Source organism: Mesoplodon bidens (assembly GCF_964165515.1).
Source record: "Mesoplodon bidens genome assembly, chromosome: 4".
Classification (NCBI taxonomy): domain Eukaryota; kingdom Metazoa; phylum Chordata; class Mammalia; order Artiodactyla; family Ziphiidae; genus Mesoplodon; species Mesoplodon bidens.
Genome location: NC_138160.1, coordinates 169,272,893 through 169,291,772, shown reverse-complemented (window position 1 = coordinate 169,291,772; position 18,880 = coordinate 169,272,893). Strand labels below are relative to the sequence as shown.

Here is an 18,880-nt window from a genome sequence, read left to right as displayed (position 1 = left end):
AAAAGAAAGTCCCTGGAAGGCATACATTAGCAGTGAGAGACATTAGCCTGAGAAAAGTCTTTTACTGTGTCATGATTGCCTAGAACATCTGAAAATCATTATAAGATAATCCACAGCATTGATCAAGTTCTTATATCATATGCCATTCTGAGTCAATGTTGAGAATGCCTTAGTTTTTCAGGCCTTACTTCTGACAAAAAAAAAAAACACCTGTGTGTATATATATATATATGTGTGTGTGTGTGTGTGTGTGTGGAGATATATATATCTTCAAAAGAATGGCTTCAAAAAGAATGGCCAAATTGGCATTCATACATTTTTGTTGCAAATGTAAACTGACACAGTGTTTCCAGAGGATACTTTCTAAGACTCAACTTTTAGATTTGAACAAATAGTCAATAAGCCTATAGTATGTACCAGGCCCTCTTCTAGATGCTGGGGAGAAAGCATTGGATCTGACAAGTATACAAATACTCTGTTGTCGTGAAGAACTGATGTACTTACATGATGGCAGGAGCATTATAAGAGGATGAAGATGGAAATAAAGTGGCTCTTTGAGGCCCAGACTTAGAACTGACATATTTGTACATTCGGTGGACAAAGGGAATTTGAGGTCAGCTCAAATTCAAAGCGGGAGAAATAGACTCTGACAGACTCATCTAATATCCTGAGCAATGAGGTACTTTAACTCTCCCATAAGAATTAAGAAGACTAAGATTGAGATGACGGAGTCAAACTCTTTTTTTCCAGTTTATTTTAGTGTGCAATAACAAGGACATTGACCCTATTAATGTCATGCTGTTAAGCTAATTTACTTGAAGGAGCTGTAGATATCTCCTCCCACCTCACACCCAAGGAAATCCTATTCAAATTATAGGTCACTGAATGCTTAGAACTGAAAAGATCCTTATATATCACCTGTATCATTTATCACTTTATTGATGAGAAAATAAGACCTAGAGAAATGAAGTAATTTCCCTAAAGTCATAGAGTTAATGACAGAACTAAGATTTCTGACTCCAGACTCTATGATCTTTGTATTAAATCATGTTTCCTCTGAAGTTTTATTATAGCTCATGATTAAGGAAGTGAATTAGTAACTATGTTATTTATTGCCACAGTTATGTTATTGAAAAATTGTATACAACCATGCTTAAGAGATCAGTTTCTTAGATCAGACTGTCTGGGTTTAAAATCTGCTCTGCTGTAGACTATAAAGTGGATACTCTGGGTTATCTTGGACAAATAATTTAGCCTCTCTAAACTTTAATTTTCCCATGTCTAAAAACTTGATAATAATATTACGTGCCTTCTATTTTTTTTATGAGGATCAAATAAGGCCTATCACACAGCACTTTGCCTGTCACAGATTATGCTCTTGATAAGGATAGTGTTTATTTTATCAATAGGAACTTTATTAAGGTGAAATTGATAGTGAAATGATTTGATCTTAAGTACATAATTTTATGAGTTTTATCAGTGTATAAGCCTGTGTAATAACTTTCCTAATCAAGAATACTTCCTTTACCCAGAAATTTCTCCTGTGCCTCAACCATTATAAGCAACCTTGTTCTGATTTTAATCACATAGATTTCTTTTGCTTCCCTTGAAGGTCTTATAAATGGCATCATATAATATGTACTGGTGTCTGCCTGGCTTCTTTTAACATAGTATTTTTGAGATTCAACCATGTTGTTGAATGTATATATGTGTGTGTGTGTGTGTGTATATGTATATTATATATTAATATATGTGAATAAATTATTCATTAGATTATTCCTGAATAATATGTTTTTCCATTTTCTAAATATACCCTGGAATCTGATTATCCATTCTTCTATTGATGATATTTGGATTGCTTCAAATTTGTCTGTACAATTCTTATACAGGCCTTTTTGGGGTAAACATACTTTTATTTTTCTTTGGTATACATCTTGAAGTAGAATGTCTTGGTCATGTGGAAAGTGAATGTTTAACACTTGAAAGAAAATGCTATAATCTTTTTCAAATAGTTGTACCATTTAATATTCTTCCTAGGAAATGCATGAGGATTTTTCTGTAGCCTCAAGTCACTTTTGCTGATTTTAGCCATTACAGTGCATGTGAAAGATATCATTGTGGTTTCAATTTGAATTTTCTTAATGAATTCTGATGGTGAGAAACTTTTCATGTGCTTATTAGATACACTTATAACTTTTTCATAGAGTCTGTTCAAGTACTTTGACCTTTTTCTATTGGGTTGTTTGCATTTTCACTATTAAGATGTAAGATTTCTTTATGTTCTTTATTCTGGATACAAGTCCCTTGTAAGACACTTATCTTGTGAATATTTTCTCCCTGTATGTGACTTGCCTTTTCATTTTTAGTAGTCTTTTGATGAACAGATATTTTTTGTTTTTATGAAGACCAATTTATCAGTCATATTTTATTTTTAATACATTATACCTTCTCTAAGAAATTTTTGCCTACCCCAAAGTGATAGATATTCTGTTTTCTTCTTAAAATTAATAATTTTAGCTTTTGCATGTGACATAAAACAAAGGGCACATGTTATTCTTTAAAATAATTTAATCCTTTGTTCCAACATCATTACTTTAAAACATTCATCTTTCCCCTTCAAAATGCCTCACCTTTATTGAAAATCAAATGAATATATGTATAGGACTCTTTATTCTTTTTTCTAGCTTCTAAAGTCAGAAGTTAGATCACTGTTTTCTTTATTCAATGTATTTACAGGCATAAATTTTCCTCTAAGACTTGCTTTAGCTTCACAAAACAAATGTTATGTTGCATTTTCATTTATTTTGAAGCATTTCCAACTTTTCTTGTGGTTTCTTCTTTGATTCACATATTATTTAGAAGTATTATTTGTTCAATTTTCAAACTTTTTGAAACATTCCTTCATATTTTACATTTGATTTCTAATTGAAATCTGCTGTAAGAAAATATACAAGCTTTCAAAATCTTGAAATTTATTGAGGCTTATTTTATGAACAGTTGAAAAAGATGTACCTTTTTTACTTTACTCTGCAATTATTGGGTATATTATTCTACAAATGTTAAGTCAGAGGACTTTTAATGTCTCCAGCTATGATTGTGGAATTTGTCTATTTTTCCTGTTCTGTCAGTTTTTGCTTCTATTTATTTTGAAGCTCTGTTACTGGGTGTGTAAAATATTATTTTTATGTCTTTTTGATGAGTTGATCTTTTTGTCATCATAAAGAATACCTCTTTATCTCTTGTAATACTCCTTGTGTTCATGCTTATTTTCTACCACCATTTTGCTATTCGCATTTGGCTTGTCCCATTATTTCCCCCTCTGGCACTTTCTGCCTTCTTTTGCATTTACAAAATGTTTTTTTGTATTTTTATTTTAAATTTTCTAATGATTTTTAGGTACAACTTTTTATATTACCTTTAGTGGTGCTTTAAAGATTATCATATTCACCTTTAACTTACCAAACTCTGTGTACAGTTGCTATATCATTTCATGAAATAGACAAGAAATTACAAAAGTATAATTTTATTTGACCCCAACTCTAGGATACTTTGTGCAGTTGTTGACATGTATTTTATACATATATGTGTTATAAACTCCAAAATGCAGTGTTATAATTTTTGCATTAAAAATTCAGGTGTCGCTTAAAAGAAATATATATAAAACTATATAGTTTCCTCACATGTTACCCATTTTCAGGGCTCTTGCCATTGATCTGGGTTCCCATCTGCCATCACTTTCCTCAGCCTGAAGAATTTACCTTAGCATTATTTTCATCTCACCTCTGCTGGTGACAAATTCTCTCAGCCTTCCTTTATTTGAAAATGTCTTTTTTTTCCTTTCACATCGGATGGACCTATTTACTAGATATACAATTCTATGTATAATTTATTTTCTGCACTTTAAAGATATCATCCACTGTTTCCTGACCTGTTGTTTTTGATCAGTCAGCCATCATTGTAATATTAACCTCTAGCAATTGTAATGTTTCATTTTTCTGTTGCTACTTTCAAAATATTCATTTAATCTTTAGATTTTAGGTGTGTGACTATGAAGTTCCCAGGTATAGTTTTCATTGTGTTTACCCTGCTTGGGGTCTACTAAGCTTCTTGGATTTTTTGGAATATTTTCACAAACTTTGGGAAAGTTTTTGGCCAGTATTCCTTTAAATATGTTTATGTTTATTCTCTCTTTCTTCTCCTTCTACACTACTTTATCAGGAGGCTTGATATTGTCTCACAGTTTCCAGTAGTTCAATTTTTTTCAATTTTTTTCTCTGTGGTTTTCATATTGGATAATTTTTGTTGATGTGTTTTCAAGTTTACCAATCATTTCTTCTACAGTTATTCTTCAATTGCCAATCTGATATTAAAACATGCATGACTTTTTTTCTTTTAGGCATTATAAATTTCAGTTCTAGAATTTTCTATTTTGCTTTATTTCAAAAAATAGTTTCCATTTCTCTTCTGAGAGTCCCTACTGTACACTCATTGACCATATAAGCATCATGGCCATGTTTTGTTTTAAGTCCTTGAACTATTTTAAATAGTTGGTTTGAATGTCCTTATTTGCTCATTGCATCTCAGGTTTGGTTGGTTTGTACTAAATGCAATTTTAAAAAAAATATATCTTATTGTTTTGTACTTCGTATGTCTTATGACTTTTTTTTTACCATGTTATCTGATGTTTTATATATTACCAACATTCTGATTATAATACTCCTCTGAAGAATATTGATTTTTGTTCTATTAGGAGTTAATTAAAAAAAATTTTTTTTAACTTATTTATTTTTATTTTTATCTGCGTTGGGTCTTCGTTGAGATGCACGGGCTTCTCATTGTAGTGGCTTCTCTTGTTTCGGAGCATGGGCTCTAGGTGCCCAGGCTTCAGTAGTTGTGGCACACAGGCTCAGTAGTTGTGGCTCGCGGGCTCTAGAGCACAGGCTCAGTAGTTGTGGCGCATGGGCTTAGTTGCTTCGCGGCATGTGGGATCTTCCTGGACCAGGGCTCGAACCCGTGTCCCCTGCATTAGCAGGCAGATTCTTAACCATGCTCCACCAAGGAATTCCCGGAGTTAAATTATTGACAAATCTCTTTAATGTTGTGTAAGATTAGTTTTTTACTGTTTTCAGGTTAGTTTCAGTTTTGTCTTTAGGCTTAGAGCAAATCCTTCAAACTCCAAACTCAGTATCTCGTACAGGGAATGGAAGCCAAAATACTGGCTCAACTTCTCCAGTCTTTCAGTTTTTGCTTTCTTGCAGTCTTCTTGGTGCCTTTCTGCTCTTTCCATTCAAAAACAAATATCTAAACAAAGTTTGCATGTAGATCTGGAGTCTTACCTTTCTGTTGTTACTTTGTTTCTATGATTCCCCCCCCCTTAATTTGAGCTGCTCTAGCAGCTCCAACTCTCCTCTGAAACCTCAAATCAGTAAGATTGTTGCCTTCTGATAATTTTAACCATCCTGTACCTCTGCAATTGAGGGTTTTCCTGGGATAGGGGACTTTCCAAGCTAAAACCAGGGAAGTTCCAGGCAAATAGGGAGAACTTGATCATTTTTTAAGTGTCCTCAGGGAAAACCCTTGTAATCCTAGATCTCATCCAATTCAGTTTCCTCTTTTTGTGGTCAAATCTTCACCACTTTCGGCCTGCTTTTGGTAACTTTCTAGTACTTTACATAGTTGTTTATTTAAAGTTTTGTCCACCAGTTATAAATGTTATCTGCAGGATGGTTAGTCTATTGCATCATTAACCTAAGTATTTTAATTCTGCAAGTGATAAGAGATTTGGTGTCAACAACCAAATTGATCCAAATTTTGACCTTATAATTCACTTCTGTGTGTAGTAATTATAATAATAGTAATAATAATAATATAATATCAAAGTAAAAGTAAACTTCATTCAGAGAAAATTAACCTGCCAAACAATTCTCCAATATATTGACAATGGCTTGTTTGAATAAGAGGTTGCAGGTGGTAGTTTTTATCTTTCTACGTTTTAATAATGTAAAAATGTTAGTATAAAATGTAGGCATATATACACATATATTGTTTGCAATGAAAATATGAACATCACATTTATCAAATAATGGTAATTTAAATATGTATCACAACATATCTTCTTAAAAATGGGCAAGATTAAATATAGCTAAAATGTGATTACAAACGAAATTACTAGATGAAGTGTCTTATAAATACCAGTGAATATATGTGTGGCAAAATCTTAGAAAATTTATTAAAATACTTTTTATTCAGAGAGCAGCCGCCAGATAGGAAAGCTCCACAGAGGAAAACTGAAGCTTACTAGCCAGGAATAGCACAGTTAAAATTGTACCCAGATATTATGAACAGTAAAATTTCCTCTATGGATTCTCTTAATATGCTGAGAGGTATTCCATTATTGAAATAGATTATAATTTACAGGAATCATTATGATACCAATAAGGAATCAGAATTTGAATTACTACTTTGTGAACATGATAGCATTCATTCTCACAGCTTCAGTATGCTTATCACTAAACTCAAGGGGGAAAAAAACTTACATTGGAAAATTGGAAATGTATTTGGTAGAAGACAGAATTGTCACATCAGTTTTTATTTGCAACCTAGTGGCCTTGCATATATGTTGGGTTTGGCCTCCTTTGTATTTTAAAAATTAGGACATTTCTCACAGTTGTATTCCCATTTCCTCTGGCAACTGCCTGGAACAGAGCAGTGGCAACTACATTCAGATGGGGTATGGCCACCCCAGTGTGCATGGTTTCCACCACTTTACTGTTTCACAACTAGCCCTTTTCTTTTACTTATCTCACTTGCTTGGTTTTTGTAGGCATAGGAACACGTAAGCGTTGGCCTACAAAAATATGAGAGAATGTCTTTACTGAAAACACAACAGTATACACCTATTAACAACGTAGGCTCTTTCTGTAAAAAAATTTAAAAAATTAAAAATATAAATATAAGGAAGGCCAAAATTCCTCACAGTTCAGTAAGGAATAAGAAAATTGCAAAAAAACGGATTTGTATTTGTTCTGCCTCTAATTTAATCACCAAAAAAGAAGTCAGTTGGCTACTGCACGTGAATGCTGTTGTTGTTTTAACTGGATTTTGTTCAAAGGCCATAAAATAACTGCCTAAGTTCTAAAGGCATGCAGGTTTCCAGGCGTGTCTGTTAGGGCTTTTTTGCTTCAGAATGTGTCTCCTCAGCCTCAAGGAAGCCACCAGTACTTCTCTCTGCTTTCCTTAAGTATATTTTAGGATTGTAGATGAAGTGTGCACCTACTCATCCCATGTTCTATTTCTATGCCTCCTGGACTCCTTACTCAAGTTCCCTACCTGGAAGACTTTCTTGTAGAAGAGGCACTGGTTTTGAAATGACTCCCTGCTATGTTCCAGGAAGGGATCTGATCGGTCCTCTTCACTTGTACTTCTACATGAACATCTTTACTTTGGTCTCAATTTTGCAGGAACCTTGAAACACTCCTCCACTTTCTTCTCCATGATGAGTGAATGGGATTTCCTCTGTGATGGATGAGCTAGGTTGGCATAAAGGGATATCTCCCATGTATCAGTATCCATGGTAACATTCTAGGCAAGAAGGCAGCATGCTAACACCACTCATCCATCCCAGAAATTTTCAGAATTGTCACCAAGCAGAGCAACAATAACCAAAGTCAAATTCCACAGAGCAAACAGAAATCCCTTTATATTGTTAAAGTCCTCTTGACCTTCCCCTTTGTCCAACCTCCTTTCAAAGAGTAGCCCCCTATTTTGTGGTCTATAGACTTTACTCAGGCAGCTATTTTCACGCATTTATTTTCTTTAACCTTCAAGAAGTTTGTATTTGTACATTTTCACTACGGATGGAGAGCAGAAAAAGGAGTGAATACTGGGGATCGTAGATTCTTCTTGTTTTGTAATTCTATCCATGTTTTCTCCCTTCATTAAAATTGAAAATTCACCAAATCTGTTTTCTTACGGGATGGTTTACAGAGAAACAGCCAATCCTCCCCCTCCCTCTACAGTGTAACCATGATTTCTAATATGGCATGATTTTAAATAAGGATTCTTGGCAGAGCTGAAGAGAGAAACCTTCTGTCGTTGGTGATATAGTATATGGTCTTCCTAAAGCACCTCTTGTCCCCATGAAAGCCCGTCCTTGCATACTTTTGTGTGCAGTAAAGGGTTAAAAGGCGCTGGAATGTGTTAATTCCTGCTGCAGCAGCGCGCATTGCTTCCACTTTGACCTCATAGTTAATCTGCGTGATAGTTAAATCACGCAGAGACTCGTGTATTTCTTTTAAACACACACACACGCACACAGACACACACCTGCTGCCCTCTAAAAGAAAAATCAAAACAAATCAAACAAATAAACAAACCTCAATTGATGGACCCGGAGGAGTATGTGTGAGCGTGGGGGGCATGAGTATGTGTACGAGTGTGCATGCGTTTCCCTTTCCCTTATTTGTCTCCTGTGCGTCTCTCCCTGTACCCTCCCCCTGCCTCAATTATATTATTCCCGGGACTTGGAAGCTGCTCCCTGAGCTGACGCTTTGATGGTATCTGCAAGCGTTTGTGCTGATCTTATTTCTGCCCCCTGAATATTAACTCCCGAAGCTGCTAGCAATACAGCTCCCCAGTGACGGGACCTACTAGAGGCAGGTGGGGGGAGCCACCATCAGTTAATAAGCATAATAATAATACAAAGGGGAGGGATTCTTCTGCAACCTAGAGGCCAGAGGCAGGGGAGGAAAAAAAAAAGCGATGAGTTCGACAAATATATGGAGCACAGGAAGCTCAGTCTACTCGACTCCTGTATTTTCACAGAAAATGACGGTGTGGATTCTGCTCCTGCTATCGCTCTACCCGGGGTAAGATATGCCCTTTCCGGCGTCGTTTTGTTTCAGAGAGGTTGGGGGAAGGGGTGGGGACAGCGGAACTCGGGAGACCACCCAGATTTAAAAGACTCTTATAGGATTTGGGGCTTTGTAATTTAGGGGAATGTGAATATTTGGGGCGGGAAAAAGGAGGGAGGAAAGGGAAAGGTCACTTTCATTTATTTATTAATTTATTGGATTTTCTTTATTTGTTTTAGAATGGAAAAGCTAACGTCATAAAGACTTTGTGTTTGGGGAGTAGCATTTTGATAGTACTGCGGTCTGATGTCTAGGTGGGCTGTGCTGATACATGCCGGCGTTTGAGGCCATGTTGGAGGCGTTTGGGTGCGGGTCGGGAGGAGAAAACTGCAAATGGGGTCCTGGCGCACACCCGGGAGACGTGTGTGTTTGTTTGTGTGTGTGTGTGTGTGTGTGTGCGTGCGGGGATGGTTTCTGTTCCTGTATCCAAAGTATTGCCTGCTCCTGCACCTGGGCATTCTTAAGATCAGCCAGCCAGGTTTTCTATCCAGCCCCATTGACTTGGCAGCAGACTCCCTGGTGGGCTAAAAGGGTTCAGCACCAGGGACAGCAGTCCTGTCAGGGCCAAATGGAAGGAGGCTTGTCTAATCCCACGGGACAACTTTACATCTACACAGGACACCGTTATAGTATAGACAGAAGGCCGATGGAGCCAAGGAGCACTAGTGACGTCTGGGGACCCTGCTCTGATTATCCCTAACCCCTCCTTGAGATAGGAGGGGCATTGCTGGGCATGGGGTAGAGAATGTAGTTAATCAGTGCATGGAGGGGGATATATGTCTGGAAAAGAGTTGGCTTTGCTGCAGTGTTGAAAAATATGCTGAGCCAGGTGAATGTGATGCCAAAATTGTGAAGTTATGCATTAATGTCTTAGAGCCTTGTTGCACTGAATAGAAAATGGGGAAAGGGGGTGGTGGATTTCCCAAAATCCTGAGCAGGTGTGTGTTGCGAAGTGTTTTGCACCTGAATTTTTTTGAACTTCCCTGCACCAAAGGTATCAAAGAACTATCCCTTCACATATAGTTCATCATTTATCCACCCACCAAAACAACCCCCCTGCCCAACACGTACTATCAGGATTTCCAGAGGTCCATTGTACTTATATTACTTGCACTCTTCTATACTGTCACTTTGAAATAAAGCTGTAAAAATATTACCCCAAATCTGCTCAAAAAGAAAGAAAGAAAGAAAAACTAGCTATAGAAGAAATCAAGCCATTGCCCTAAGGTTTTCCTGGGAGTTGACACTCTTATGTAGTAGTTGTAACAAAAGGAGATAAAACGGATGGGGGTTAAAAGATTATTTTATTTTATTGAAAATTTCTAGTTAACTTCACTGGTCCTCCATTCTCTAGGGTAGGTAATGAGGAGGTACAGATTTCAGTAAAAAAGAGACCCAAGCAAAAAAGGACTGAAAGTCTCTCTTTGGAGTCTTTGGAGTTTCCAAGCAAAGAGAGGGGCCTGATTAAATCTACCAGCACTTTTCATACCTTCCTCCTTTACTATAAAAATAGAATATATTTTCTTTAAGAGTGTAAGATTAAGTAGTTTTCTCAGAAGAAGGCTTTTTACTGGAAATGGTTTATGTGTAATACATTTTAGTGGAATACTGGAAAAACAGTGCTTTTAATTAAAATTTGCACACATATTTTACTATTTAATGTTGTATGTAACTCTTAATTTGTTTCAGACATTAGAGAATTTATAGTTACTTGTTGATAGGAAACATCATTCTCATGATCTTACCATTTATGAAACCTGTGGATTAAAATCTAGTCAAGACATAGGGAAATATGTCTTTCCTTCTTACACACTTACATCCATCTTAGTAAACAACTTTATAACTGAATAGATGAGAATATTTTTATATATTTTACTCCAATGGTCTTATTTTAACCTAAAATGTGCAATTGTATTATTTTTCCTAATACTATCATATTTAAGATGTCTTCTTATTGCAACAGTCCCTTTTCTTTTCCAATTATCATATAAAAAGTAATACTTAGTGATACATTTTAATTTTCAATTCTTATCATAGTAGCTTAGATGAGCTTTTTAAACAACTCTAAATAATGGGAGTTATGTGTCATATAAACTCTCCAATAGGAGGATATTCACATTTTCTCAGTAATAACAGAATAGAGTCATTGCAGTTTGGTGCAGAGAATGTGATCAGAGTTTCAGTTTGCTGCAATCCCATTTTAAAAAAAAAAGCCATTTGAATGGCTGAATAGAGCTGGATGAAAATAGGAGCTTTGATCTCTGAAGCTGATCTTGAAGAAAGACAAGTGACTAGAAAAATGTGGGATTCTGGGAGCAGTTTGAAAAAGGCTTTTTGGGTAAACAGTGGTAGTAGAACTACCTAGAAACTTGAAGGGAAATTTAAAAAAAAAAAGAAACATTTAAGTGACTTTACATAACTCCAAAGAATATTTTTCACTCTCATTAAAATGACTAAATTCTTTAGATTGTGTCTCTACAAAAGTAATACAAAGAGGAATATGAAGCATTGGAGTGAGGATGTTAATAGCTAATATCTCTTCTTATATGTGGGATAGTTAATTTCTGAAACTGAAAACTATCTAAACTGCCACATATCTTATATATAAGGCTATCATAGAAATGGTCTGGGAAACTTGCTAAAGTTGTATGATTCTTGAACCATACAAGCTTGTTATTTACTATCCTTCCAAATTCTCCACTTGGTTTTATATGAAAAAGAAAAATGAAATCACTTCCTCAGCATATTTAATTGCTTATAGACATAACATTTCAAATAGTCTACCCTGAGGCAAACATCTATCTGGAAAAAAAAAAATTATCACCCAGTGTTCCCTAGGATCCAGCTGCCCACTACCCTCTAGACAAAATATCTGGATTGTAGGCAGGAATTTAAAAATTAGCTTTTAATTTAAATTCGTTACATAAGTGTCTCTGATATCCTAGACTCAGTTTAGAATACCTAATCTCAAAATGATTAAATTACAGAATATTTAGTGATAGAGGTCTCTGGTCTCCATATTTTAACATTTGCTTCATATCAAGGATTTCTGCTCAAATTGGAAGAATGTTAAGACTGACTTTAGAGGCTTTATCTTTGTTGAAAATATTATTTTACTAGGGCTGTGGCTGCTTCTCACCATCATAACTTCGTAGTCATTCCAAGACAGACTTTCCACAGCTTAAGTACAAGTCGGCTTTATTGGAATGACATATACTTGTTGAAGGGGAACAGAATTTGCCAACCCAAAATATGCCTCTTTGGCATAAGAATTATTTAAGGCTGATTATTTTTAAGAAACAGCAGATACAGGTAAAGCTTAAAACTGAGTGGAAGTTACCCTTTTGTAAGAGACATTCATGTTTATAATGGAAATCTCCATTTTTAAGGGTGTCTCCCTCCCTGTACCAGAAAGAAGAGTTTGGCTAAATACCTAGAAACTTACCAGTGGTGAAGGCAGGGACTTACATCTGCCTAACAACCATCCCCTGTTGACTGTGCTTTACTTAATAATCTCCCATAACTGGCTTCCCCTACTCCCAACATCTTTTGTCTTTAGCTGGAGACGGTATTTAAGATGATGGCTTGGGCCATTTGAAGGATTTACTCAGCTTTCTGGGTATCTCCCATGTATACAGGAAATATACATGTTATTACATGTTTTTTTTTTCTTTTCCTCTTGTGAATCTTTTATTACAAGGATGTCTCAACCAAGAACCTAGAAGAGTAGAAGGAAAATTATTTTTCCTCCCCTACATGGTCATCCAAATTACTTCTGCTGAATTCAGTGATCACATAAGATTGGTAAAAAGTTATAATTAGTGCAGTTCAGGAATTGTTTGACCACCCAGGTATCAGAACAATTTAAAAATTCAGGATTTCATTTGGGATGGGCACATTACCTATTCAGGTAAATGTGAAAGAAAGAATTCATCCTCTGCTACTGGGTTAGAAGAGATCCATGTGACATCTTCAAAGTCAGAAACCAGATAGTCACAATACAATATTTTCAGATTTTCCAATCTATTTGTGTCATGTATATACATACACTGAATCAAAATTTTTAAATATGTAAATATTAACATATAATAGATTTTAATTAACATATACAAAAGTTATATAATATATTTTAAATGCATAAAATATAATTATATTATACATAACATATACACACACACACACAATTTTTACTAAAATCTGCGACATAGTTGTTGTCAACCACATTCGACAGACTTGGAAACCAAGATTATAGAGAGATTAAATGACTTGTTTAAAGGCAACAGATAATTAGAAGTAACATCAAATAATGATAATTCTGCATGTGGATAGAAATAGAGTCCTATAATGATAGGTGTATACATTTATATATACTTCCTACCATCCTGGGGTTCCTTCCTGGGTCCCTTGGTGGGTGCTTTCCAGGAACCAGGACATGTTTCTCACTCCAGTCAGCAGCACTAATCAACCCGCCCCCGCCTCCCGCTCCTGCCATAGTTTGCAGCAAGTCACTGTGAGTTCCACGCATGACCTGCCAACAGTGTTGATGCAACTGGAGCTTTCTCCCTTCTGTAGCGCCCCTCCCCCCCCAACTCAGCACTTACCCAGTACTTTTCACCACTTTGCCCCAGACCCCTTCTCCCATAGCAGGATCTCAGAAGGTCTTTCACCTCCCTCCCTTGTCTCTTGGGCCGTAGCCACTCTGATCTCAGTGTATCTTTTGCTAAATACACTTTTTCTGCATAAATAAAAAAAATGATTTGGAATTGTTCTCTGAAAAAATATTGTAAAATGTATATATACATACAAGATAATGATAACTGATTATATTTTAGATCTGTCACTAATCATCTTCTGAATTTTATTTTGTGTTTTCTGTTTTATTTTATTTCTTCTGAATTTTTTGATCAGTTTCATTTCATCAGTACTGTTTGCTCGTAAGTGTAGTAACTAGACTAGATTATTAAGATACCAATCAATTTTAGTTTTTATAATTATCTGATTTCACCTTCATATAATAGAAGTTAGATACCTTACATCCAGTCAGCCCACTGAATAAATTAAAATGTTGAATCTAGATAGTAGTGTGGTTTGAGGTCCTCAGTCCCATCAGTCACTCCATTTTTAAATTTACCTCACAATTTTAATTGAAAGCTCTAAACAGATATGCTTAGAAATAATCCACTCTTCAGTTGTTTCATGAGTTTAATAACATGTTAAATGATATTATTTAGTCCCTGGGGGAAAATACATTAAGAAAGTATATTTTCTTAATGGTTATGTGTAAATAAAGCATAGTTTAATCTGCAATTCAGTCATTACCCAGAAATTTAACTACTACTTGTCATCCCATTTTCAAAGAAGAAACTTTGTCCTCCACTGAGGAAATTTATAGGATAATTTGCTCAATGTTGTCCCATAGTTTTCCTACAGAAATTCTATATTGAGGCAACCATACTGAATATTAAAGTAGAAATAATGTTACTGTTTCAATATCTGGATATCTCTATCTTCAACATATAGATATTTAAATGAGCAACAGCTTGATTAACTGTGGCACGTGAAAACTTAATATCAAAGTGCTTAAGTTTTAATTTCTAGAGGAATAAAAAGTTACACATTCTAGAAATTAAGGCTTTATTTTTTTTTCTGAGAATGTTTTCATGCACGTTTTTATTCTCTCTATAGCTTTGTAAGTGAGATGAGGAAGATAACATTTTACCTTGTCCAAGTCTTCTTGAATGTTGGTTGTAGAGCAAGGGTTGAGACTTCCCCAGCCACATTCCTAGTGCAATACACCACACCACTCAACAATAGTCACCCTTTTTCTTTGTAAAAGTTAGAAAATACTTGGATTGTTTTGAGGTGTAAAAGTCTTCTCCAGTTTGCTTTACTGGGAAAGTTATTTGCTATTCATTTCTTCCATATTCTAGAGAATACACATCTTTTAAAAGGAAATAAAAACCTTTTAAGTTATACATTTGTGGCTTAGGGTAAAAATAAAATTTAACTCAAAATCATATTAATCCCCACTGTATTATGAAATAAGAGGGCAAAATATGGTAATAATTCTATATTATTATAAAAATCATTATGGAACTCTATAGATAAAGTACCATGTAAATGCTAAGTAAATAGTGCTGATATTACATTCTCCACCCATTCATAAAGAAAACCATCTGAATACCAAATAACATAATAGTGAGGAAAATAAAGAATGCTTTTTAAGCAAAGGTCCTTTGTAATAATTGAAACCCTGCCATTAACTCAAGTATAGTAGTAGAACCAAAGTCTATGTGGTGAGACAGATAAATATCAAGTTCTGTAATTTATTTAAGCATATTTAAATAGAATGGCCAAAACAAACTGAATATAACTTTTCAGTGTTATCTTCGTAGGAAGAAATAAATGACTTACTCTTATTTATGATCTTTTGTGCAGGTTAACAATCCCTTTATATAAACTGCTTTTGAAAACACATTTGAAATACAATAAGTGAGGGGAAAAACTCTAGATATAAACTGTAGAAATGAATTAATTCCTAATTCATTAAAGGAATAGTATTGCAGCCAGGTCTGTTCTAGGAACTGGGTATATAATTATGGGGCAAAAGTCTTGATGTCCGCCATCATAGAGTTTGCAATCTCATGGGGTGGCAGGCAATGATCAAACCGATATACAAATAATTATTAAGTTTTAACTCAGGTAAATGCTACACAGGAAAGTCATAAGTGCTATGAGAGAATATATCAGCTTTCTAACTTGATGAAAGCATAGGCTAGAGAAACTGAGTGAGATCCACAAACTAGCTGAAACTGATCTACAGTCATCTAATTGGTCAGTTTTAATATTTCACCATTCTTTTCTTGGTTATAATAGTCTTTGCTGGATTTTTTGCCCTTGGTTGAAGAGGTTGTCACTTGAAAAGTGAATGGTATTTTTGGGGAAGAAAATTTTTTTAATGTTCTGAAAACTATTTTTCTTTACTATTTAAAAAATTATGTAATAGGCAAGAACTATATTAAGGATAATTAAATAAAGTAACACGTCATTTATGACATTATTTTAACACAAACTAAATTTACTAACCAATGGCCAGTTGATGGGCTTTTGCTCCACTCACCCCTGTCTTCAAGTTATATATGCATAAAAGTAGATCTGTTTTCCTACCACCACCTCCAACTGAGACATCTTCTCTGATTCTTTGTCAATCCAATATAAATAGTCAACTACAATCAAACAGGGGGAAAAAACACATGACCATCTTAAATATAAATACCAGTTGTGAACGTCAATTAATTTCAGACTTGGATATAATATGATAAGAAAAATACAGTGAATATTTTGGGGATTTTAGAATTACATAAAAAATGCACTGTGTATGACCTATAAAAATGTGTACAGAAGTAGACCCGACACCCTGTGGGATCTCGGTTCCCCGACCAGGGATTGCACCCGGGCCACTGCAGTGAAAGCCTGGAATCCTAACTGTTAGGCTACCAGGGAACTCCCGCAGTGACTTTTCAATATTGATAAATTATAATCTTTCAGCAAGAGAATAGATGCTAGTAATTATATGTTAATAAATTATCAACTTTTTAAAAAAATCTATTTTACCTATTGTCTTCCAGTATCCCCCTTCATCTTATTCTTAGAATTAGCAAGTATGTATTTAGTTCCTTTCAAATAATCATGATTCTGAAAGGAAGGTGTCCTATACTCATACACATACACACAAATCTGCAACTTTGGATAATGCCCTTTCTAATCTCATAAAAAGAATACTTTTCCCATTGTATTAAAGAGATTGAGTAAATATATATTCTTCTTAACAAGGTACTTTAAATCTGAGGTAGTATTCAGATATTTCCTGTTTTTAATAGAAAAGTAATTTTCCTTAGTATTTCTTAGAGGGAAAATTTAAAGTGATAATTTTTAAAGTCAATAACAACATCTCAGTGATACCAGGTAAAAATTATCATTTAACTAAATTATCTCCTTTTAACTTAACTTTATTAATAAAAATCTGCATTCTTTATTTTAAAATTAATTCTTAATAATTTTCAGAGAAAAATTGTTGAATTTTAAAGAAGTGTACATTTGAAACTAATTATTCTTCATTAAATTCCACAACAAATTATTTAATTACTTAAATTATTTAAATAATTACTTCATAACCTTCATAAACCCATACTTTATTAATCAAGTTATTAGAAATTATAAAAATTTAGACACTTTTAGTTTATTCTACATCCAAGTAAATTTTTCATTATTTTATTTTATTTTTTTACTTTTTATTTTATTTTATATTGGAGTATCATTGATTAACAATGTTGTGTTAGTTTTAGGTGTACAGCAAAGTGATTTAGTTATACATATATAAGTATCTATTCTTCTTCAAATTCTTTTCCCATTTAGGTTATTATAGAATATTGAGCAGAGTTCCCTGTGCCATGCAGTAGGTCCTTGTTGGTTATTTTATATATAGCAGTGTGTACATGTCAATCCCAAACTCCCTATCTATCCCTCCCCCCACGTTTCTCCCCTGGTAGCCATAACTTTGTTCTCTAAGTCTGTAAGTCTGTTTCTGTTTTGTAAATAAGTTCATTTGTATCATTTTTTTTAGATTCTGCATATAAGTGATAGCATATGATATTTGTCTTTGTCTGATTTACCTTGCTTAGTATGATAATCTCCAGGTCCATATATGTTGCTATAAATACCATTATTTCATTTTTTTAATGGCTGAGTAATATTCCATTGTATATATGTACCACATCTTCTTTATCCATTCATCTGTCAATGGACATTTAAGTTGCTTCCATGTCTTGGCTATTGTAAACAGTGCTGCAATGGACACTGGGGTGCACATATCCTTTCAAACCATGTTTTTTCCAGATATATGCTCAGGAGTGGGATTGCTAGATCATAAGGTAGTTCTGTTTTTAGCTTTTAGGAACCTCCATAGTGTTCTCCATAGTGGCTGCACCAATTTACATTTCCACCAACAGTGTGGGAAGGTTCCTTTTTCTCCACACCCTCTAGATCATTTATTGTTTGTTGACTTTTTGATGATGGCCATTCTGACTGGTGTGGTGAGGTGATATCTCATTGTATTGACGGTTTTAATTTGCATTTCTCTAATAATTGGCAATGTTGAGAATTTTTCATGTGCCTCTTGGCCATCTGTATGACTTCTTTGGAGAAGTGTCTATTTAGGTCTTCTGTCCACTTTTTTTATTGCATTGTTTGTTTTTTTGATTTTGAGCGGCATGCTCTTTGCTGTTGGTATATTTTAGAGATTAATCCCTTGTCAGTCGCATCATTAGCAAATATTTTCTCCCATTCTGTAGGTTGTCTCTTCATTTTGTTTGTGGTTTCCTTTGCTGTACAGAAGTTTTTGAGTTTAATTAGGTCCCATTTGTTTATTTTTATTTTTATTTTCATTACTCTAGGAGATGGATCGAAAAAGATATTGCTGCAATTTATGTCAGAGTGTTCTGCCTATGTTTTCCTCTAAGAGTTTTACAGTATCTGGTCTTATGTTTAGGTCTTTAATCCATTTGGAGTTTATTTTTGTGTATGGTATAATTTATAAACTAAATTATCTTTGGGAAGTCCCTTAACCCTATAACCACCATCTGTTTGATATCTGTAAGACATTTAATTGATATTGGTATATTGTAGTATGTAATGTTTACCCCTAAAAATGTGGAGAGTGAATGATAACAGAAATACAGCCATGTTTAAATGTTATTATTAATTAAAAATCTTTAATTTTATGCCTTCTATTATGAAATGATACTTAAAATATGCCTGAATTTTCCAGTAACTGATTTATTGAAAACGCTGGATTTAGATAGCTATGGTCTAGAAATTATGATTCTCTTTAAATGTCATCTATTGAATCTCTCTTCCCCACACCTGGACAATACCTAACGTAAAAGCAATGAATTTTCCATTCATTTTAG

The 18,880-nt window shown here is 34.4% G+C and overlaps 1 protein-coding gene across 8 annotated transcripts in view; it reads left to right on the top strand.

Moving 5' to 3' along the window:
• Positions 1 to 8,760: 8,760 nt before the first annotated feature.
• Positions 8,761 to 18,880, top strand: part of GABRG2 (gamma-aminobutyric acid type A receptor subunit gamma2) — a gene marked incomplete at both ends in the record, with an annotated part of 131,777 nt that continues 121,657 nt past the window's right edge. For all 8 annotated transcript variants that reach the window (XM_081231221.1, XM_081231220.1, XM_081231218.1 and 5 more), the window contains one exon: positions 8,761 to 8,867. In XM_081231221.1, coding sequence (XP_081087347.1) covers positions 8,761 to 8,867 — 107 coding nt within the window. The remainder of the gene's footprint in view (positions 8,868 to 18,880) is intronic.